This window comes from Pelodiscus sinensis, chromosome 2, assembly GCF_052426305.1.
Source record: "Pelodiscus sinensis isolate ZL-2025 chromosome 2, ASM5242630v1, whole genome shotgun sequence".
NCBI classification, from domain to species: Eukaryota; Metazoa; Chordata; order Testudines; family Trionychidae; genus Pelodiscus; species Pelodiscus sinensis.
This window is the reverse complement of record NC_143053.1, coordinates 93,114,806-93,137,706: the sequence shown is the minus strand read 5'-3', so window position 1 is coordinate 93,137,706 and position 22,901 is coordinate 93,114,806. Positions and strand designations below refer to the sequence as shown.

The 22,901-nt window shown below is 40.5% G+C and overlaps 1 protein-coding gene and 1 long non-coding RNA gene across 2 annotated transcripts in view; one reads left to right on the top strand and one right to left on the bottom strand.

Moving 5' to 3' along the window:
• LOC142827130 (uncharacterized) overlaps window positions 1–3,465 on the bottom strand; it is a 58,648-nt gene extending 55,183 nt beyond the window's left edge. Inside the window, exon 1 of the long non-coding RNA XR_012901573.2 lies at window positions 3,275–3,465. This is a non-coding gene — a long non-coding RNA (uncharacterized LOC142827130). The remainder of the gene's footprint in view (window positions 1–3,274) is intronic.
• A 75-nt stretch (window positions 3,466–3,540) lies between these two features.
• Window positions 3,541–18,724, top strand: DSEL (dermatan sulfate epimerase like). The gene is made up of 2 exons (XM_006118124.5): window positions 3,541–4,063; window positions 5,097–18,724. The coding sequence occupies exon 2, from the start codon at window positions 6,058–6,060 to the stop codon at window positions 9,694–9,696; it is 3,639 nt and encodes a 1,212-aa protein (XP_006118186.3). The 5' UTR covers window positions 3,541–4,063; window positions 5,097–6,057; the 3' UTR covers window positions 9,697–18,724.
• The last annotated feature ends 4,177 nt before the right edge of the window (window positions 18,725–22,901 follow it).

Sequence of the window (22,901 nt, the reverse complement as noted above, 5' to 3'; positions counted from 1 at the left end):
GCTTTGAACGGAAAAGCTTTTCCGTTAAAAGTATTCGCGGAAAAGAGCATCTAGATTGGCACGGATGCTTTTGCACAAAAGCGCTTTTGTGCAAAAGCATCTGTGGCCAATCTAGATGCACTTTTGTGCAAAAAAGCCCCGATCACCATTTTCGCTATTGGGGCTTTTTTGCGCAAAACAAATCTGAGCTGTCTACACTGGCCCTTTTGCGCAAAAGCTTTTGCGCAAAAGGACTTCTGCCCGAACGGGAACAGCATAGTATTTCCGCAAGAAGCACTGATTTCTTACATGAGATCATCAGTGGTCTTGCGGAAATTCAAGCGGCCAGTGTAAACAGCTGGCAAGTTTTTCGGCAAAAGCAGCTGCCCGTGTTTTTTTTTAGGGAACTATCAACAATGACTCCAAGATCTCTCTCTTGAGAGGTAACAGCTAATTTCTGTCCCATCATATTATTTGTATCGTTGGGATTATGATTTCATCAATATGCATTACTTTGCATTTATGAACATTGAATTTCATCTGCTATTTTCTTGCCCTTTTGAAGCTCTTCACAGTTTGCTTTGAACTTAACTATCTTGAGGAGATTTGTGTCATCTGCAAATATTGCACCTCTCTGTTTACCCTTTTTCCAGATCATTTAACAATACGTTGAATAGTTCTGGTCCCAGCATGGGCCCCTTGGGGACATGACTAGTTACCTTTCGCCATTCTGAAAACTGATCATTTATTCCTAGACTTTGTTTCTTACATTTTCACTAGTTGCCATTCCCACTAGAGGACCTTCCTTCTTAGCCCATGACAGTAAGACACTCAAGAACAAGACCCTAGAGCTCAAGCTGATCAGAAGCCATTCCATTACATCATAGAAACAAGAGGGGTTGGACTAGTCCAGTACTTAGTGGTGTGCTGGTACTTTTCTGTATCCCTTAGTTTCTGCAGCATATAACCTTGTATGTATTTTTTAAGTTGACAAAATTTCTAGATCTTTTTGGCTGTGAAAAAGCATTTTTTTTGTGGAAAGCATAGTTAACGATACTAAAATGAGGGCATCAAATTAAAAGTTAACTGACTATACTTATCATTGTTGATACATAATGTGCAACACTGGTATAAAAGATAAGATACTATGAAAATATTACCTATTTTAAGTTAAGAATTAAAACACAAGCGCATATATAACCAATAAGAAAATAAGATTATTTATAAAACAATAGAGTATGGTGGTGAACAGGCAGACTGTATACAGGCTGTATGTAACATGCTAGTTTATGTTTATTTCTGTCCTGCATTGAAATGGCATGCTGTAATGTGTCATTTTGTAATTACATTGCCCTCTGTTGACTAGCTGGAAAACATAAATTCTTTTATTTCTGAGAGAGAGATTCCTCTTTCATTCCTGGGGGGCAGAGTTAGGGAGGGAAATCAGTGATTTTTGGAGCACAAGGTGACAATATTCCTGAATATTTGCTGATGACTCTTAGCTTTTTTGCATGTTCACTGATAAATATAAAGAGGTAAATTTGTTCTATCATTTCCTTGTACTCTTCTGCCTGTACCCTACTCTTCTTATCTCTTGTCTTATACTTTGCAGACTCTTTGGGGCAAGGACCACTCTGTTGTACTGTGTTTGTGCAGAATCTAAAACAATAAGGTCCTGGCCTCTGTACTAAACTAATACAAATAATAACAATAACCTGAATTGGTGGGAACTTGCCTTCCTGAGGTGCAAACAAGGCACACTGGTTTAAAGACATGGAATGTTCCCCAATCTTCTCCTTAGAGCGTTGACTCTGAGGATAATGTAAAACAATGCAGTTTTCTTTGTTGTTTACTATTCACTCTGCTTTTATTTTGGAACTTGCAAGCAGCTCTTATGGACTTTCAATGCAGTTTGAGACTGTGATCTGAAAATTACTGGGGGTGGCATGAGGAAGCCTTGTGTGTACCTCCAAAGGTATGTCTACAGTGCAGAATTTTTCTGGAAAAATGGAAAATTGGACATAAAAACTCTCTCAGCACACAATTACTGAAAAATTGCTTTCTTTCTAATTTTTACCATATAATTATTTTAAAAAGGGACTATAGTGTAGATACATTTCAGAGTGTAGAATATAGACCAATATAAACAAGTAATTATTTGCATGACATTTTAGTTTATACTCACTTTGCTAATGCTTTTTTACGTAGCCTGTTGTAAAACTAGGCAAATAGCTAGATGAATTGATGAACCTGCTAGGAGACCTCCGTGTACCCCTGGAGATATGCACACCCCTGGATCAGAACCACAGACCTAGGCACAAAACTCCTTAAATACTGTCCATAGGTGCTTCTCATAATGATTAAGACAAGTGGGCTACTACTGGCTCTGATCAGAGCCTTCATATGTTATCAGTTAGAATTATTAGGCGGGTCTCTAAGGCTATGTCTACACTCGCGGCTTCTTGCGCGAGTAATATGCAAATGAGGCTGTGTGGAATATCACCGACCCTCATTTGCATACCTAATGAGCCACCATTTTTTCAGAAGAGGCTCTTGCTGCAAAAAGGAGCATCTACACTGCCCCTTCTTGCACAAGAAAAATCCTCTTGTGCAATGCTGTTACACCTATTACTTGACAGGAGGAACGGCATTGTGCAAGAGGGTTTTTCTTGCGCAAGAAGGGGCAGCATCGATGCTCCTTCTTGAGCAAGAGCCTCTTCTGAAAAAAATGGTGGCTCATTGGGTATGCAAATGAGGCTCGGTGATATTCCACCCTTAGCCTCATTTGCATATTACTCGCCCAAGAAGCCACAAGTATAGACATAGCCTAAGTCAGTGGGGCTACCTAAGGCTCCATCAGCAGTGAAAGTAACTTAAAATGTCTTACAGGTACTGTCCTATGGCAACCTGGGTCCTTGCTAGCTCCTTAAATAGCTCCCTGCTTGCTTTTTGCCACCTCTCAACCAGATCTTGCTGGAGCTGAGCACCAGAGAGCACCCCCTTACTTTCACTCTTGGGCTCCATTCACCCCAGTCCCCTCTGCCGGTCTGGCACCAGGGCGTCTCTAGGCGGGAGTTAAATCCTAGCTTCACTGCAGAGTACTGTCATTGATCGAAGGAGTTAGATAGCGAGACGGAAAACCTCTGGTCTTATTGCAGGTAGCCAGGAGGCTGCAAGTCGCAGAGAGGCTCCTTTCAAGCTGTAAGTAACAGCTATTTATGTGCCGCCTGGATCCCTTAGTGTCACCCATTCCTCCTTCCTCCAGGCCCCTGGCTCCTGTCCACCAGCCACTCACCATCGTCATCTGCCCCTCCACCCACTCATCTCCGTCTTGCGCTCCTGCATCCCCATCTCGCCTCTCCCACGCCCCGAGCAGCGGCTGGCCTGGGGCTCTCAGGGCCAGGCAGGAGCGCTCCACGCACCCCTCGCACATGCTCCTTAGGGCCGCTGGCGGAGTTGGAGAAGCACCGCAAGGACAGGACGGGCTGGTTGCCGGCTTAGCCCCGCCCGCTTCAGCAATGCTGCCACCGCTGCGCTCCCTCCTCCCCACCCCTCTCTCTCCGTAGCTGCCTCTCGCCTCCCAGCCCCAGCTGCGCGGCCGGGCGATCGGCGCTGGAGACAGAAGAGGCGGCTCCGCTCTGAACGCAGCCCCAGGCAAGTAGCAGCCTGCCGGCTGTTTGGCCAACTCTGTTGGGTGTTCTCCCGCCCGGATCTTTCCTCCCCCCGGCGGTTTTGTGTGTGTGTCGTTTTGGCTTCCCCCAGCCCCTCCTCGCTTGGTCCTTCTGGGAAGCAGCTTGAACAGTGCTGGAGAGAGAGCGAGACAGAGAGAGCTGCCTGCACTTGTGGAGATAATTAAAAACAAAGTGCCGCTTGACTGTATTACGGGGCACAGCCTTGTGACAAATAGCGAAAGTCCAACTGATCCTGTCTCAAGTGGAGATCGAAAGGAGACGCGCCAAGGGAGCCGGAGAGCGAGCGAGCTGCGCTGCAGCCAGCTGTTTTCTTTTCCACACTTTTCTCAGTTCTTCTGCCGCAAGCTTTGGTGCTCTGTCCGCATGACTCGGGACACGCACGAGAGAGTAAGGTAAGCTGATTGCTTTACAATTAAAACATTCATAAGTCCCAAAAGGGGAGAGCTGGGGAGGGTTTTGTTACGGAAGTAGCAGGAGAGGCCAAAGGAGACTAGCGCTGATTAGTTTAACATATGTACAGTTTGCAACCGAAACTTGTTAAGTTTTCCAATCCCAGCATAAGCAAAGGAAGAAATTCTCCTGTGCACTGATTGGTTCATAGCGCCCTCTGATGGCTTCGGTCAAATATACACTGGGTGATCACAGGTAAGGATACACATGGAGTAATACCAAACTTTTAATAAATGTTTCTTTAAGGAGAAGAGCCCTAGGAAAGATAAGCTTTATCCTAATAAGCAGGGCATCCATTATATTTGCTTGCATGATTTAGGTTTTGTAAGGAAGGATTGAGAAATTTGGACACATTTTAATATCTTATTTTAATGTTTTAAAAATATCTCAGAGGGATAGTTTGAAAACAAGGAGAAGTCCTGTGGCAATTTAGAGACTAACAAAACTATATAGGATCATGAGCTTTTGTGGCTAAAACCCACTTCATCATATAAGTTGGAGTGGAAATGAACTCCAGTCATCTGATAAAGCAGGTTTTACCCACAAAAGCTCATGATCCTATGCATTTTTGTTAGTCTCTAAAGTGCCACACGAGAACTCATTCGAAAAATGATTAGGAAAATACCGTATACAAATACTGTTGTTTAGAAGGGAAGCCTATTCTTTACTTCTGAGTATTACAGTTGCATTAGTTTAAGTGAATTGTGATAAGATAAAATAATTTCTGAGACCTTACAATTTCAGGCAACTTGGAAAAAAGTAAACATAAAACAAACTAGAAGCTCGGGTAATGAGTTAATTCTATTTTGATTATGAGCAAACGTTGACAAGGTGGTTCTTTAACTGATTTTTATAGCCACAGAATTTACTTTTGATGGAAGCCTGGAAATTCTTTGTAATGCATTTTAAAAGTTTGTAGAATATATTTTGAGATCTATACAGCATTGGAGATTTTTTTTGCTTGTGTTTCCACAGAAATGATCAACATGCAAAGCCAACAGAATACTGAAAAAAAACCCAATCTTTTGGTGGAAAAATATTAGCTTTGTGCCCCTTTCATTCATGAAGGGAAGAGCAGAATTATCTAAACCATTGAGGCAGAGGCTGGGTTTCACTAGTTAAAGATGAAATGACGATAGTAGAAGATAACATGACAGCATATTGTGTATTTTACAAGTATTCATTCAAACAAATTTTCCACAAATAGACATGACCAGGAATTAGAAATACTATATTTTTCTCCAGAGAGGCCAATGGAGAAATTGTGTTGTTTCTCTCCACCACTCTCACTCTCTCAAGCCTAAGCCGAAGAAAAAAATGTAAACAGAGAGAACAAAAAGTCTAGGAGAATAAATTCAAATCTGAATCTATTGTAGTAAGGACTGAGATTCCTAATTCAGCAACAACAAAATGTTATTCTGAGTAAATAATATGATTTCATCATCAGTGCAATTTTTTCCTATACTAGGAATGGCATTTTGTCAGACTGTTAGGGGAAGAGATTTTTTTTTAATCAAATGTGTTAATTCACTTACTTTAAATACAAATTTTGAGGTCTTTTTCCAATGCTTTTCAGCTCAAAAGATATTAAGTTTTCTAGTCCCTTGACTTGGATAGTCAGCCTGCATTTCACATAGAAAACAAAGAGACGCTCCCTTGCCTTAGTTTTACGTGCTACGCTTTACCATTGTAACTGTGCAAAGTATGGACAGACAAAGACCTGTGGTTCAACTTTTCAGAAATCCTAGATTTTGTTTTTAGTCCTGTACCTCAGATTGCAAATAAGCTAACAAGTAAGTCTATTTTTTTTTCTTTTCTTGTTAAGCAAAAATGCCTTATGTGTACACCGTTACACTAACTGGATCAACATTTGACATCTGAACAACGCTGTTTGGTAAAGATGTATGCTTGAAGGGAAGGAACTGTCTAATGGATCATGGCTCTTATGTTTACACTCCTAGTGTTAGCAATGTTTGCGCTCTCCACTTTTGAAGAATCTGTAAGCAATTATTCTGACTGGGTGACTTTTGCAGAAAATGTGGTTCAATATGAGAAACAGAAATTACAAGATTTCAGTGCTGATCAGAAGCTGAAAAAAGTCGTTCTTCATCCAAGCTTATATTTTGATGCTGAAGATGTCCAAACACTGAGGCAGAAGTCTCGTACAAGCCATTTACATCTCTTTAGAGCTATCAGAGGTGCAGTGACAGTTATGCTGTCCAACCCATCATACTACCTACCTCCACCCAAGCATGCTGATTTTGCTGCAAAGTGGAATGAGATTTATGGTAACAATCTGCCTCCCTTAGCTTTTTATTGTTTGCTGTGCCCGGAAGATAAAGCTGCCTTTGATTTTGTTCTAGAGTACATGGACAGAATGAGTGGCTACAAAGACTGGCTGGTTGAGAATGCTCCAGGAGATGAAGTGCCACTTGGCCACTCCTTAACAGGTTTTGCCACTGCTTTTGACTTCTTATATAGTTCACTGGATAATATCAGAAGACAAAAATATCTAAAGAAGATATGGGCGGTGAGTGAGGAAATGTATGAATATTCAAAAGTCCGCTCATGGGGAAAGCAACTTCTCCATAACCACCAAGCCACCAATATGCTAGCACTGCTCACGGGGGCCCTGGTTACTGGTGTGGACAAAGAATCTCAGACAAATGTCTGGAAGCATGCTGTCGTCGATATGATGGAAAAAACCATGTTTCTCCTCAACCACATTGTAGATGGCTCTTTGGATGAAGGAGTCGCATATGGCAGTTACACAGCTAAGTCAGTAACCCAATATGTTTTTCTGGCCCAGCGCCATTTTGGTATTAATAACCTAGAAAACAATTGGTTGAAAATGCACTTTTGGTTTTATTATGCCACACTTTTACCCGGCTATCAGAGGACTGTGGGCATAGCAGATTCTAATTATAACTGGTTTTATGGCCCTGAAAGCCAGCTGGTTTTCCTGGATAAGTTTGTCCTGAAGAATGGAGCTGGCAACTGGTTGGCACAACAGATTAGAAAGCACAGGCCCAAAGATGGCCCAATGGTACCATCCACTGCACAAAGGTGGAGCACGCTTCACACGGAGTACATATGGTATGCTGCAGAACTAACTCCTCAGCCTCCCCTGGACTATGGCACTGCTCAGATGCACGTGTTTCCTAACTGGGGGGTTGTTACTTATGGGGCTGGGTTGCCGAATACTCAGACCAATACCTTTCTGTCTTTTAAATCTGGAAAGCTTGGCGGGCGTGCAGTCTATGACATTGTTCACTTTCAGCCATATTCCTGGATTGATGGGTGGAGGAGTTTCAATCCAGGGCATGAACATCCAGATCAGAACTCCTTTACTTTTGCTCCCAATGGACAGGTGTTTGTATCTGAGGCCCTATATGGACCCAAGTTCAGCCACTTGAATAACGTACTGGTGTTTGCTCCATCTCCTACAAGTCAGTGTAATCAGCCTTGGGAGGGACAGCTTGGGGAGTGCGCACAGTGGCTTAAGTGGACTGGTGATGAGGTTGGAGACTCAGCTGGGGAGATAATAACAGCATCTCAATATGGGGAGATGATGTTTGTAAGCGGTGAGGCAGCTTCTGCCTATTCTTCTGCAATGAAATTAAAAAGTGTGTATCGTACTTTGCTACTCCTAAATGCTCAGACACTGCTAGTAGTAGACCATATTGAGAAGGAGAAAGACTCTCCCCTCAGCTCTGTCAGTGCCTTCTTTCATAACCTTGACATTGATTTTAAATATATACCCTATATGTTTATGAACAAATATAACGGAGCCATGATGGATGTGTGGGATGCTCACTATAAGATGTTTTGGTTTGATCATCACGGGAGTAGTCCTGTTGCCAGGATACAAGAGGCAGAGCAAGCAGCAGAGTTCAAAAAGCGGTGGACTCAGTTCATAAACGTTACCTTTCCTATGAAAACCACTGTAACAAGAATTGCGTATGTGTTCCATGGACCATATGTTAATGTTTCTAACTGCAGGTTCATAGATGATTCCAAATACGGATTTCAGATTTTTCTAAATGTCAACAACACTGAAAATATTGTGTCTGTTGTGACTGAATATCACAGTCTGAGGACAAGGTTCAATTATTTGGGATTTGGTGGCTTTGCAAAGGTAGCTGACCAAAACAAAGTTATCAAATTTGGTCTAGGCACTGAAACTGTACAAAGACAGACAACAAATAATAGTATCGTTTTCCCATTTGGATTTAAAGTGAATATAATAGTAGGATTAGTTTTGAGCATTAGTTTGGTAATACTGGCTTTTCAGTGGCGGTTTTACATTTCCTTCAGCAAATTGTTGCGCTGGATACTAATATTGGTTATCACACTGTGGTTTATTGAATTGATGGATGTTTGGAGCACTTGCACTCAGCCTATCTGTGCAAAATGGAACAGTGACATCATAAACGTAGACCCTGATGCAGGCAATAAAGCTAAACAGTCAGAAGGAAACCCTGTTGTTTTGCCAGATGTTGTGATTACCTCACTTCCCAGTTCTGGAGCAGAAATTTTAAAGCAGCTTTTTTTTAACAGCAGTGATTTCATATACATCAGGATCCCTACAACTTACCTTGATATCCCTGAAACTGAATTTGAAATAGACTCATTTGTAGATGCGTGTGAATGGAAGGCGTCTGATGTCCAGAGTGGCCATTTCCATGTACTTCGAGGCTGGCTCCAGTCTCTAGTCCAAGACACAAAACTTCATTTACAAAATATTCATTTACATGAAGGCAGCAGAAGCAAAGTTGCTCAGCATTCTATTGTAAATAAGGACAAAAAAAGAAGAGCCAGAAAGAGAGAATCTTTGTCCGAACAAAGAAGCAGAGCAAGAGGAAAATTAGACAAAGATGCTGAATATGTTAGGGAACTGAGGAGACACCTTGCCTATTATCCAAATGCACGTCCTGTGCTTAGTTTAAGTAGTGGGAGCTGGACATTAAAGCTTCCCTTTTTTCAAGAAATCATAGGGCCTTCAATGAGGGCATTGTATGTAGTAAGGGACCCTAGGGCATGGATCTACTCAATGTTGCATAAGAGTAAGCCAAGCCTTTACTCCTTGAAAAACGTTCCACAGCACTTAGCAATGATGTTTAAAGTGGAAGACGGGAAAGAAAAATGCAGTTTAAATTCAGGCTATGCCTTTGAATATGAAGCACTAAGGGAAGAACTCATGGATTCCAGGTCAAATGCAGTTTCTGTGCTGTCCCATTTGTGGCTAGCAAACACAGCAGCAGCACTGCGAGTAAATGGGTATCTACTGCAGACAAATTATCAGCTGGTCAAGTTTGAAGATATCGTGAGCTCTCCCCAGAAGACAGCCGAAAGAATTTATGCTTTTCTTGGTATTCCTCTGTCTCCTGCTAGCTTAAACCAAATATTGTTTGCCACCTCCACCAATCTTTTCTATCTTCCTTATGAGGGTGAAATATCACCCATTAGTATTCAAGCCTGGGAACAAGACATGCCTGTTGAAGATATTAGACTGATTGAGGACATCTGCTGTACTGTGATGGGCCACTTAGGATACCCAAAGTTTACAGTTTAAATGCTGCAGGTCAGCAATAGTTTGCACTATGATCCCTTACTCCTCTGTGAATAAGAATTCAAGAAGTTTGTTTATTCTTGTAAAATGTATGTACAGTCTTACATGCAAAGAGAGATTTATTTAAAAATAGGTATTTGTTCTATCAGGATTTTTAAAGACAAAAACTACTTTTGCTGCCTTTCAAATACAGCTGTGTGAACCTTTACAAGTCTACCAGCTGGGGACTGGATAGATCGAGGGATTGGTATAAACTATGGAGTCTCGCACTTCGAGTTTAACAGTTTGAGTTCCAACCAGGTACCCAGAGTTGTTACCATCTGATAGCTGTTTGCTGGCCTATATAAAAAAAATTGGTGGTGTCAGCCTAGTTCATAATGGCAGTGATTAGCATGCTCGGGATCAGTTTGGCAGATATATTCTAGGCACTTGCTACTCTAATGGGAAAAGTAGCCATAAACTCAGTTAAACTGGGAAGGGGAGTGTTAAATCTGTTATTTATAACCTGAGTGATGTATTAGTAAACCTGACTCCTTATTAGCAATCACAGCAGACAGACCAAGGACTGACTAGGCACAGAAACTCAAGGACGTTATGTGGTATGGTTCATCCACATCAAAACTGAGGCACCTTGGTTGGGTTTTATGAGGATGAGTTCATGCTCTAACTATTCTGTGGATAAAGAGAAGATTTCGGTCTCAGATCTATCAATCTGGCATCTCCTATGAGTACTAAATTAACTTTGGGAGTGGGGAGGGAAGGGGAAACATCACAAGAAATCCACAAAGCTCCATAAATCTATCAATTAAATATTAGCTGGTAGAGTTCTAAAGGATTCCATGAAATTCTGATACTGTTCCACCATACTAGTATGTCCCTCAATTTTTAAAGCTGCTAATGCCCTCACTACTGATGCTGCTGCTCTATGCAGCTCCTCTTGTCTAAGAGAAGCTGAATGAACTTCCTCTTCCTTAATAAGACTCCTCCATTCTTCTTTGTTTATTGCAACATATTGTGGAGTCTCTACTCTGTTTGGCTGACCGTTGTCTGTAACTCTCACAAATGCAAGTGGCAAAGGTGTAGGAGTTCCTGTGAGTGCAAGCATTTTGATGTCATCATCAGTAGTAATATCTTAATATCTGGTTCAGGTGGGATTGTATAGATTAGATGAGCCCAAATAAATCTCCAGACCTGTGTTTCATTGAGGAGGATTAGCTTTTTCTGTATACTAGATCTGCCAGCAACAGCTTTTGGCAGGACAAGTTTGCTCTTTGTGTTGGGCCACTTCAAAGAGGTTTCTCTCATTTTCTCCAGGATGACAATCTCATTATTTTATAATATGACCCTTCTTTCTTTAAATCTGCACTGAAATGCCACATTGATTTGGAAATAAACACCTTTTAAATGGTGGGTATTTGCTTTTGGTAATATCTTCCTGTTGCTGCTCTTGGGTTTTTTCCCCTTGAGTCATATTTCTTTTTTCCCCCTCCTTTTCACAACGTTCGTTACAAAAAGAGAGAATATTGAATGTCTAATTTATCTTACTCAACATTCTTTTGAAATGCATACACACTGTAAATGTCTGCAGATGTGTAAATCAAGCCATAGATGATGTCAGAAACATCTGTTTTCTTTGCCATCTGTTTTTTTTAACTATTATTACTAATGAAGTTGTCATGAAATGTGTTTAGATTTGTTTGTAGGAGCTGGAATCAGAGATTTGTGCTATTATATTGAAATATGACAGTGGAGTAATTACCATGTATTTGGGTGACAAACATTAGGCAATGTCAGGATGTAATGGGTTTCTCTCCGCAGATTGCAATCCTCTTACTGATATTTAATACTAACATCTTGCATATGTACTCCCTTTTTTTCTTCCTGTTCCCCCCTCCACATACATATTTTCTGCACCCTTTGCACCATTTTGTGATCTCTTCTTCTGACCTAGATAAAAGTGGCTTTTTCTCAGCCATTCATTATTATGTCAAAATGTGCCTCTAGCATGATAAAGCTGTTGATATGTTGCAGTCTCACTAACTGTAACTTGGCTGTCACTTTCCTTTGATTATTATAGGAAGTAGCATCTGCTTTTTCCCTTCTTTCCCAGATTTTACCTCTGGCTAGGTAGAATGTCATGTTAAGAGAAATATTAAAGTGTGTTAATGTACACTAACATGTCAGTGAAATTTTGGATTTTGATGATCATTCTCTGAATTCAGTTTCTCTCACTACTGTTATCAGTCATATGTAAATGTGTTGCATTATTGCCAACACTATAGCTTTTAGCTGACAAATATAGTACGAGCATTTGCTTACTGTTCCCAGGATTAATGATCTTGAATCAGAACAACAAGAAAGGCTTTCTCCTGGCATCTGTTTTAGGACTGCTCAAAATAAGACTTTGGATTGGCTATGTGTTGGGGGAAGTAAGAAAGAATCTCTAAATTCCTCATTGTACTAAATGAAAGGCTGCAAATCTATTTTAAACCAGCTCTTTTTGTGGGGCTGAGGTGAAAAGGAAATCTCAGACCTGTAGGATGTCTCTGTGGCTTTCAGCCTACATGGGTATTTTATGCCTTTTGGAAGATAATACATGTCAATACTACCGTCTGTTCTGGCATGTACAAGATTTAGGGCCTAATTATACACTGTCTTGCACTTCTGGAGTTAAAGCAAATAGAATGTGCTACTGTTCAGGTTTGGTTATATTTTATAAACTTTTGTACAGATGTAATTGACTCCACTAGGTGTAAGACTGGGGAGAATTATATTCTTTGTTCCCAGATTTTTTTGAAAGAGTTTTATCGAAAGCACAAAACTAAAAGAATAAAGAAAAAGAAAAAGGGGAAAAAAGCATGAATGCAGAGAAGGTAATTGAAAGTCATAGTCATAGAGTTTCAAAATTCTAATTGTATGCATTATGGGTACTTAAAATAACACTATATTGTTATATATTCTAAGAAAAACTAAGCACATGGTGCTTTTGCTTCAAAAATGCTAACAAAGAACCCTATGATACAGAACACTTCTACTTGCTGGGAAGAAAAGAGCATATGTCAAATAAACCCACAGAGGACTAAAGTAGCTTATGGGACTGGGTTAAGCTCACAAAAGAAGGCAAATCAGAGCAAATGAGGCTCTTTAGAAATGCGAGGTTCTAATTTCTAAAGTACACTTTAAAGCAAGAATCCAGAAATCCCAGGACAGCAGATTTGAATTTTTATATTTTTTTAGTCTGTATAAAATTAAAATATTACTAAAAAAAAGTAGTGTCCCAGAACTTCATACTGATCCTGTTCAAACTTACTTTTTCATGTATCAGGTATCCATAGTCTAGTGGATTCACCAATTCTGCTGGCTGCCATAAAATAAATACCCATTAACTTCAAATGGAGCAGTCTGTGAATGAAAAGACTGCAGGGACAAAAGTGTAATCAAATCTATAAATTGCTACTATGTCACCTACATACCTTTATTGATTTTTGGTAGCATTTTAGAAACTGATACACGTATAATTAGAGCTGGTTGGGGTGGGGGTCAGGTGGAGACAGTTTTGGTTTAACTGAAAATAGCTCTTCAATACAATGGAAATGTTCATGCAAAAATGTCTGTTTTCATCACATAAATAAGTTTTTAATAAAAAAAACGAAAGTTGTCTACGCACACATTTTTGTCTAAATTTGGACAAAAAGAGGGAGAAAAGTTCCAGCACCCATAAGTCTCCCTACAATTCCAATGTACATTCATTTGGCTCTCAGACTCTTCTGTTGCCTCTCTGTAACTCTGCTGAAACATAGTCACGTTGCATTGGCGTAAGTGAAAGCAGAAGTTGGCCCACTGTTTGAGCAAATGTTCCAAAATTAGACTTCCAAGCTTTGATGGCGGCTCTATCTTTTAATCAGTCTGTTGTGCCCAGGGACAGATGAGAAGATGGAAAAATAATAGGGTACATCAATCTATTGTTTTAAGTTGAAGAAATCAATACTTTGAAAATTATCTTTTAATTAACAGCTAGTTATAAGTAAAATAAGCTGTGGGAGGCCTGAAATCTGATGGCATGGCAACGCTCCAGCTACTTTTAATTTAAAATAGATGAACTGTTAAATTTTAAATGATTTGTGAGCTAAGTTACATGAGTACATGACCACAGTAAGTACTTGTCAAAGGGTATGTCTGTGCAGTTGCTGGGAGTGTGCCTCCTAGACCAGTTAGGAAAAGACACTTACCTTAGCTCAAGCTAGTGTGCTAAAAATAGCAATATGGTGATGGCTTACCGTCTGTTTGCTAGCTCAGGTGGCTAGCCGAAGCTGACAAGCTTACTACAGTATCCATGCTGGGTTTTTTGGCACGCTAGCTGAAGCAGAGTTGGTATGTATTAGTTTAGCTGGGCTTGGAGGTTTTCTCCCAGCTGCAGCATAGCCATACCAAGAGGGTCTCCCAATTAAGTGAATGGTAAAATTTTAGGCTAAAACTGTTAGGCTATGTCTACACAGCAGGCTTTTGCTGGCAGAGAGTATGCTAATGAAGAGCTCATTAGCATGTGTGGTGCTGTCATTTGCATATTCTCTGATGGTTTTTGCGCAAAACCAAGCAGAGTAGATGGGTCCATTTTGTGCAAGATCCTTATACCTCCTTTTTTGAGGCATAAGGATCTTGCACAAAACGGGGTTTTTTTGTGCGAGACAGGCCCGTCTGCACTGCTTGTTCTTGTGCAAAAACCTCTTGCACAAAAAGCATCAGCAGAGAATATGCAAATAACAGCACCACAAATGCTAATGAGTGCTTCATTAGCATACTCTCTGCCAGCAAAAGCCTACAGTGTAGACATAGCCTGAATGTATAAAAATCTAAGCCTAGGGTGGGAAAACTGGCACGCGAGCCACATGCAGTTTGTCAGTTTTAGACACTTGGTGGGCCACTAAATAGTTTATTTACTTGAGCATCTGTAGTCACGGAGCCCCGCAGCTCCCACCATGGTTCATCATTTCTGGCCAATGGGAGCTGCAGGAAGTGGCACGGGCCTGGGCCACCACTTCCCACAGCTCCCATTGGCTATGAATGGCAAACTGTGGCTACCAAGGCTCCATGCCTGAAGACTAGTTAGGAGAATGCCCACTACAAACCCATATCTGAGATCTGTGTGTTTGTTTTATTTTGTAGCTAATAGGCGATATTAGCGAAAGCAGAAATAGGATATCCAGGAGATTGGTAATAGATAGGAACCTTTTGCTGGTCTGTCACTGGTTTGACATTATAGATCTAAAATCATTACCATATCCACCAAATCCCGTTGACTTGCCAATACAAGTGTACCATTGACTTCCGTGGAATTACAGGGATGAGGAATGGGATTTACACAGACTGTAATAGGATTCAAGGCCAAAAATATAACAGGGTTCAAAAAGAGTCAGATAAATTCATGGAGGATAGGTCCATCAAAGGCTATTAGCCATGATGGACAAGGATGGTCTCCCTAGCCTCTGTTTGTCTGAAGCTGGGAATTGGTGAAAGGGGATGACTTGTTGATTACCTGTTCTGTTTATTCCCTCTGAGGCATCTGATGTTTGACACTGTCGGAAGTCAAAATACTGTGCTAGATCTATGTTTTTGAAAGTGGTCCATGAAACCATTTTGAGAAACCTTTTAACTGGACGTGCCGGTTTGTTTACTTACGGGCACCACAGGCACAGAACCTCACGGCTCCTATGGGCTCTGTTTCGCCGTTTTGAGAAACACTGGACTATATGGATCTTTGACCCAGTACAGCCATTCTGATGTCTGTATGTTGTTGAATGAGTTGGTGGATTCACTATTGTTACTGACAGTATGTGATCACATTACAAAAACCACCATAATAACTGACACCATTCTTAATAGCCTCATTTTTCCACGAATTGATCATGGATACAAGATTTCAATGTATCCTGCTATCGTTCTGGCATCTCTCACACGTACTAAGATTCAAATGCTCATCCAAACTAACCTCAATCCTTTAAGAAGCCATGTTTCCAGCAAATAATAGATTTTTACAAATTTAACCTGGGTAAAATGTCAATATTTCCATGCATAAATGTTTGCAGCTTTCAGATTCATAAAGAATTTTGCCACAAAAATGATTTTTTTTTACTCACTATAAACAGTCTTTTACTGTCACTCATGAACAGACCACCTTTAAAAAAAAAAAAAGGTAAGATGAATGCTTTTATCTAGATAACATCAATATGGATATGAGATTTCACATAATATAATGATAACTTATTTGCATGGTTCTATTCATGAATCAGATTGAATTTTCATTTAAAACATGACATGAATATTTCACTGTTTATTGCCTTGAGATGATATTACAAATGACATCCAGGAGAGAACTTGTTCCCCAGGGGACTATAGGTTATTTCTAATGTAATGATCTTGTTGCTACCATTTCACCTTTTGAAATTCTGCAGTATCTGTGCTCAAAACATTTGCCCTAGGCAATTCATGATCAAGGTAAAAGTATGGTCTCTATATATTTGGCAAACAAGTAGAGAGCATCTGTGTAAGTGACCTGTTTGTTGTTACATATGAAAATAAACTTAAAGTATTTTTGTAATTTGAATTTGTGACATTTATTTTTTAAGAAACTTTGAAAGAAGTTCACAGAAATTAGCTTTTCCAATTACACGTAAAACGTGTTCACCAAGAAGTGTACATAACTAATCAAAATGGGCACATTATTTTTCATCATAATCTTGGCATCATTCCCTTTCTCCCAAGCTTGTTTTGGCCTCATTTCAGAACATCACTTAAACATGTATTTGCATATGTTCATAAGGGGAGATTCAAGGCCTTGTATTGTAAAGTGTTTGGAAGAGGGACTGAGTTAAAATCCTAGCTCAATGAGGACAAAATTTCATGAAATGTTTTCTGTCTAGAAAGGGCTATGCAAAATTATGGCACTAATAATACCTAGCTCTTATAAAATGTTTTTTCCATCAGTAGATTTCAAAACATTACACAAAAGTAAGAACCTCTATCGGAGAGAAAGGGGAAACTGAATCTCATGAAGGTAAAGTGACTTGCTAAAGATCACCTAGCAGGCTATTGGCTGTGCTGGTAATAGAACTCAATACTCGTAAATCCTTGTCAATTATTTTATTCATTAGACAACATTACCAGTTCTACATAAATGATAATGAATAAGTGCTTTGAACTGACTGGCAGGGCTAGTGGGGCAGCAGAGCCCACAGACGGTGGAGCAGAGAAGCCTGCAGAGCCATTGTGACTACCTGAACCCATGAGGCCAGAAATCTGGCAGGCTGCCAGAGCTCACAGGGCCATGGAGCTAGCAGGACTTCTGGGACTGCCAGAGCTCGCAAGCCAGCACAGCTAGCAAATGCAGGGTGGCAAAGCTGACAGGGCCACTTGAGCCTGTGAAGTAACAGAGCCCACAGATGACAGGGCAGCAAAGCTGGTGGGACTGCTGGAATGGGTGGGACAGCGGAGCCCGGTGTGTGGGTTGAGGAGGCCAGGAATGAGGCTGCCTGCTCCTCTTCCCCTTCTCCCCCCTTGGTTCCTCTGGTCCAGCAAACTCCCTTGTCCAGGATGGGTCACGTCCCAAGGGTGCATGATCAAGGAGGTCCAATCTGTATTTATTTAACAATACGTTCCACACTAATTATCCTTGTTAAAATTGGTTGATCCTATAGCATTTCATAAAATGTTATGATTTACAATGAGTCTTACAATCAATGACAAATGAGATTCACTTTTTTTTTAGTTGTATTAAATATAATTATTGCTGCTTCTGTTTGCACATGTAACTATTTGGGGGAAGCCTGGCAAGGGGAATTCTGCCCTCAGATGCATACGGTGCATTTAATAATAATAGACTTAGGGACATATCTGAGGTCAGAATTTGTTCCTAAATTTATATTTCTATGCACTGAAGGATCACTCTCAGCTTGAGTACACAAAAAGAGATGAAGACCCTTTATTATAAATGGAGAAAAGGTGTGATGCTTGAGATCTAATCTATAGAACAAATACCAGGGGTAGGTGGAGCGAGGAAAACCTTTTTTAGTCACCTAAAATGCTATAGGATCACAAGTGCTAGGCAGCAGTGATAGTGCTATATTACTTTTAGATAAATCCTAAGCCTTTCTAGCTAATAGGGAACCAATAATTTGTTTACATGCAGACAAACAGCACAGGACACCAGGCTCTTAGAACTGGATTAGGATCAGGACCAGGCCTGCCAAAAGCCAGGGAGGGGAAAGGTAAAGGGGGAAACTTAAAATTTAAAATTGTAAAGTTGCAGGATATTATTGGGAGAGTCAGGCAATAATGAGAGTAGAAATTCAGATTGAAAAAAAATAAAGCTTTATAACCTTTAAAACACAAATTGTTTTCACCACTTATCAAAATATACCAAGTAGAGATCTTTAAATCAAACTCTAAGTTCCCAATAAACATTTTTTCTTACTTGGCAAATCTTTACATTTTGATCATTATAAAGGGATACTTTTTGGGGGGTGCTTTGTATCTCTAGAGTGACATTTATAATGGCGTGACTGATGTATACTAATAAAAATCAAAGCCCAATTACAGTGCTGTTTAGACACATTTGCAACAATAAGAATAATTATTGTTGAATGTTGGTTGTTTTTACCAGAAATTAAATTTCAGAATGTAATAGCTTGGAAATGAGTTTTAGCTTTCTTTCTTTCTTTATTTTTTCATCACCAATTTCCATTATAAAATATGCACCTCTATGAACTGTTGAAAGGTAATATAACGGTTGTGGGGAGGGGACGAAGGGCAGCTTTGCTGGCTTCAGGCAATTCAAATGATATGCTTTAAAATTGGAATGAGATAGATGAGATCTTTTTTGGACCAACTTCTGTTGAAAAGAGAAAGAAAAAGAGCTTTTTTTTTTTCTAACGTTCAGAGAGCTCTGTAAACTCAAAGGTTTCTCTCTCTCATCAATAAAAATTGGTCCAATTAAAAGCTATTACCTCACCAACCTGGAGTCTCTGTCCTGAACCAACACAGCTACAAGAAATTGTTTAAAACTGGAATGTCATTTTGTGAAATTTTACTTCTCTTGTCTAGGTGCTATGAAATAAAGTTGCAGCACAATAATATTACATGACAAATCCTTCACTGTTACCACTTGTATTTTCCACTTTATTTTTTATATAACCTAGGACAGAGTTATTTTTTACAATTAAATTCTGAGCAGCTATGTCATACCTTTTTATTATTCATATTAATATATTATCAATGTTACCAGTCTACTCAACGTTGTATGAGAAATGGAGGATAATGTGGCTGGTGAACTTGCAGTATAGAAAACAAAGATCCGATCCAAAAAAACCGCCTAAAATTTCCAAAGGATGATGCAAATTTAAGAACTGATCTGGCATGGGAATAGTTATATTAAATGATCCTTGCAAATGCAAGATGTCCCATTAACTTCATGGGGGTATTTGCATTACCAAGGATTCACATGAGTGAACTTTTTTAGGATGGATCCCAAAGCACGACTATCCATTATTTAAAATGTCTTCCTGTAAGTGTAATTTTGTTGTTGTTATTTTGAAGTCAGGAAATACATTTTTAGTAATTCCATTTTGTGGATTTTTCGAAAAGGCAATAACTAAATAACAATTAGCAGTGGAATTTTTTTGAGGAGGTAATTAAAAGTACGACGAGAAGATGCGTGGAATATAGCAGAAAGGAGGCTTTTCTTCTAGAAAAGTAATAAATTTGCTCCTCCCACCCTCTTGATAAAGATGGCAGGTGCGGGGGAGGAGAGGGAGGACTCACTCAAACAAGCAGATGGAACATTTTGTGAGAGTCTGACTCTCTGCTGCTGTGAATTAGCATAATGTCATTGAAGACAAGGGAGCTATGTCAATAATCAGCAGTCAAGATCTGGGCCTCAGTTTTCAAGAGAAATGTCAGTATGAAACAGACTTCAGCTTAAAAATTGGCTGATGTCATGTCCAGGAGGTGAGCCAGAGACAGGGCTAAAGTAGAACTTTATATGCAGATGTCAGCCGACGGTCAGTGCAGTGAGTGGTGTGTGTGTTATACACCTGAGACTTTAACTGCTGAGACTGGGGTCCCTTGCAGTGGGCAACCTGGAGGAGGTTGACGGCGCCCCAATAAGTTTACAGGGAGAGCTTATAACACCTCAGATTTTAGCTGCTAGAATCCAAGATTCCTTCGCAGCAGGCAGCCTTAGGGAAAGACTGAGAGATGCCCCAATGGATCTGTCACCTGGGAGTGACACAAATCCAAACGCCCAAGCTCTTCCTATACCTGTCCCTTTTTGACCGGCTGAAGTTCTTTTGTTTGTGTTCGGTTCGGGTACAGCAGCACGGGTTCAAGTCAGAAGCTTGACATGCACTGGCTTATTTATAGGAGAAAGAAAGAGAAATAAAATAAAGAAACTTGGTTCAGTGTGTGTGTGTGTGTATATTTAATTAATTGATTATTTATAAGTGAATGAGGGCACCCCACTTATTCCCAAAGTTTATAGCTAAATCACCTTACCAAAGGAAGTTTACAATAGAAATGAAGCAGTTTGCCTTAAGAAACTATAATAAAGTAACTAAACTTATAACAGAGTGACAATTAAAGTGTACACATAAAAAAACACATTGCAGGTACAATTCTCACCCCTGCGTTCCAGACTTGGCATGGCCAGCGTCTTTCTCCCAATCCTTCGGGAAGAAGTAGGGCGAGGTTGGGCGTCCCACGGACCTCAGGAGACAATCAATACCTGCCAGCAGGTGTAGGTGATTGGAGCTCAAATGGGGTGGGCAACTAAACTCCTCTTTATACCCCTTGGGTCACATAGGCTTCTTCCTGGTCTCAAGTGGCCAATTAGGAAAAATGGCTTTGAACACCAAGTTTCCCACAAAGGGTGCAAAGCATAATTCACACCTGGGAAAATGCAGACAATGGGCACCTCTGGTATGTTATGGGCGAAGATTCCTCTTCTGAGACAGTGCAGGCGTGTCAATTACTGATACTAGCCATCAGAGTGACGGAAGGCCTCCCAGTCATCAGCTAGCCCATTTACTGTCTGGTTTCTGTTTATGTTAGAGTCAGGGACAGGCACCACACCTGCGTTCCCAGGGCATCAAAGGCTGACTGCCTTTCTCTTGTTCTCTGGGGGTGGGGGCGGATGACAAGATGGGGTTCGTGTCTGGCTACAGCAGAATACCTGACATTCTTTTTTTTCCTTGTTATAGTGAAAGAAGGAAACAGTCTACATCCCAGGTCCATAGGGAAAAGTGATGTCTTTGAAGATCCAGCTTCTTCCATTTTCTCTTTGTACACTTAAAAAAAATCTTATTGGCTTTATTTAATCGGCACACAGAAGTATAAGAGAAAATATTGGCTGGCACTCTTGAAGGACACTATTACTGTTTTCTTACAAGGAGAATAAACCAGCGGATATGTGATAACTTTTGTGCTGGTCACAGGCCAACATATATTCATTCACTTCCTATACAATCTGTGCCAAAGAATGACTTCTGTGTTCCATATAGACAGACAAAATGATAAGCTATCTATTGATAATAGATTATCTCACAGAGCAAAAGCCTGAAAGTAAATCCAGGTTTCTTGAAAAGCTAGTTATGCATCACAGTAATCTCAGGAAAACTGGTCTCAGTTTTTATGATCCTAAGCTATGGAGGGCAAATTTACGTTATTTGGGTGGAAATAAGGTAAGGCAAACAGGCTTTACCTACAATGGAAAATTGTTGGGTTTATTACGGAAAAATGCAAGGTCTTGCCTATGCAAACATTTAGCTTGCAGCAGGTTGGGGTGTGAATGTAACTTGCATTAACCTGTCATGACATGCATAGATATCCACACAGACCCAGTTCACTGGTGAACTTTGCTGTATCCTAGTTTGAAATGGGAGTAGATTAAAGCACACTACCAAACTTGTCAATGCTGTGTGTTAAGTCTTGTTTAATATTATGTTCATTAATCTTGAGACAGGTCAGAACTAGACTAATAGAATCATAGAACCATAGAGCTGGAAGAGACCTCAGAAGGTCATCAAGTCCAGCCCCCTGCTCTAGGCAGGACCAATCCCAACTAAATCAACTTGGCCAAGGATTTTTCAAGCCAAGACTTAAACACTTCTAGGGATGGAGACTCCACTACTTCCTTAGGTAACCCATTCCAGTGCTTCACCACCCTCATAGTGAAATAGTTTTTCCTAATATCCAACCTGAACCTCTCTCACCACAACTTGAGACCATTGCTCTTTGTTCTGCCATCTGTCACTTCTGAGAACAGCCTTTCTCCATCCTCTTTGGAAGCTCCCTTCAGGAAGTTGAAGGCTGCTATCAAATCCCCCCTCACTCTTCGCTTCTGCAGACTAAACAGACCCAATTCCCTCAGCCTTTCCTCATAAGTCATAAGCTCCAGCCCCCTAATCATTTTGGTTGCCCTCCGCTGGACCCTCTCCAATGTGTCCACATCCTTTTTGTAGTGAGGGGCTCAGCACTGGACACAATACTCCAGATGTGGCCTCACCAGAGCCGAATAAAGGAGAATAATGACATCTCTGGATCTGCTGGCAATGCTCCTCTTAATGCAACCTAATATGCCATTAGCCTTCTTGGCTACAAGGGCACACTGTTGACTCCTGAGACCTAACTGGGTACTCCTGGAACGGACCACAGAGAAGGGGCTACATGGATGTAATTCAGTAAGGACAAATGCAAAGTACTCCATTTAGGGAGGAACAATCTGTTGCAAAATGGGAAGCGACTGTGTCAGCCGATGGTCAGGGCAATGTGTGTGTATGTGTGTGTTACTGGGAAAAGGTTTAACGTCTGTGACTTTACCACTAGGACCGGGGTCCCGTCGCGGAGGGCAGTCAACAGGCTGACAGATGCCCCAGAGTTTATAGGAAGAGCTTATTACATCTCAGATTTCAGCTGCTAGGATACAGGATCCCTTCGCAGCGGGCAGTCTATGGAAGACTGAGAGATACCCCAATGGATCTGTCACCTGGGAGTGACACGATCCAAAACACCCAAGCTCTTTCTATACCTATCCCTTATGACCGGCTGAAGTTCTTTTAAATTGTTCTTGGTTCTGTTACAGCAACTGAAGGAGTCAGGTTAAAGCTTAAACAGTTACTATATTATTGATACAGAGTAAACTTAGCTGTTAAATGCTACTA

Coding starts and splice junctions, on each gene's coding strand:
- DSEL (XM_006118124.5), top strand. CDS start 6,058: ATGGCTCTTATGTTTACACTCCTAGTGTTAGCAATGTTTGCGCTCTCC.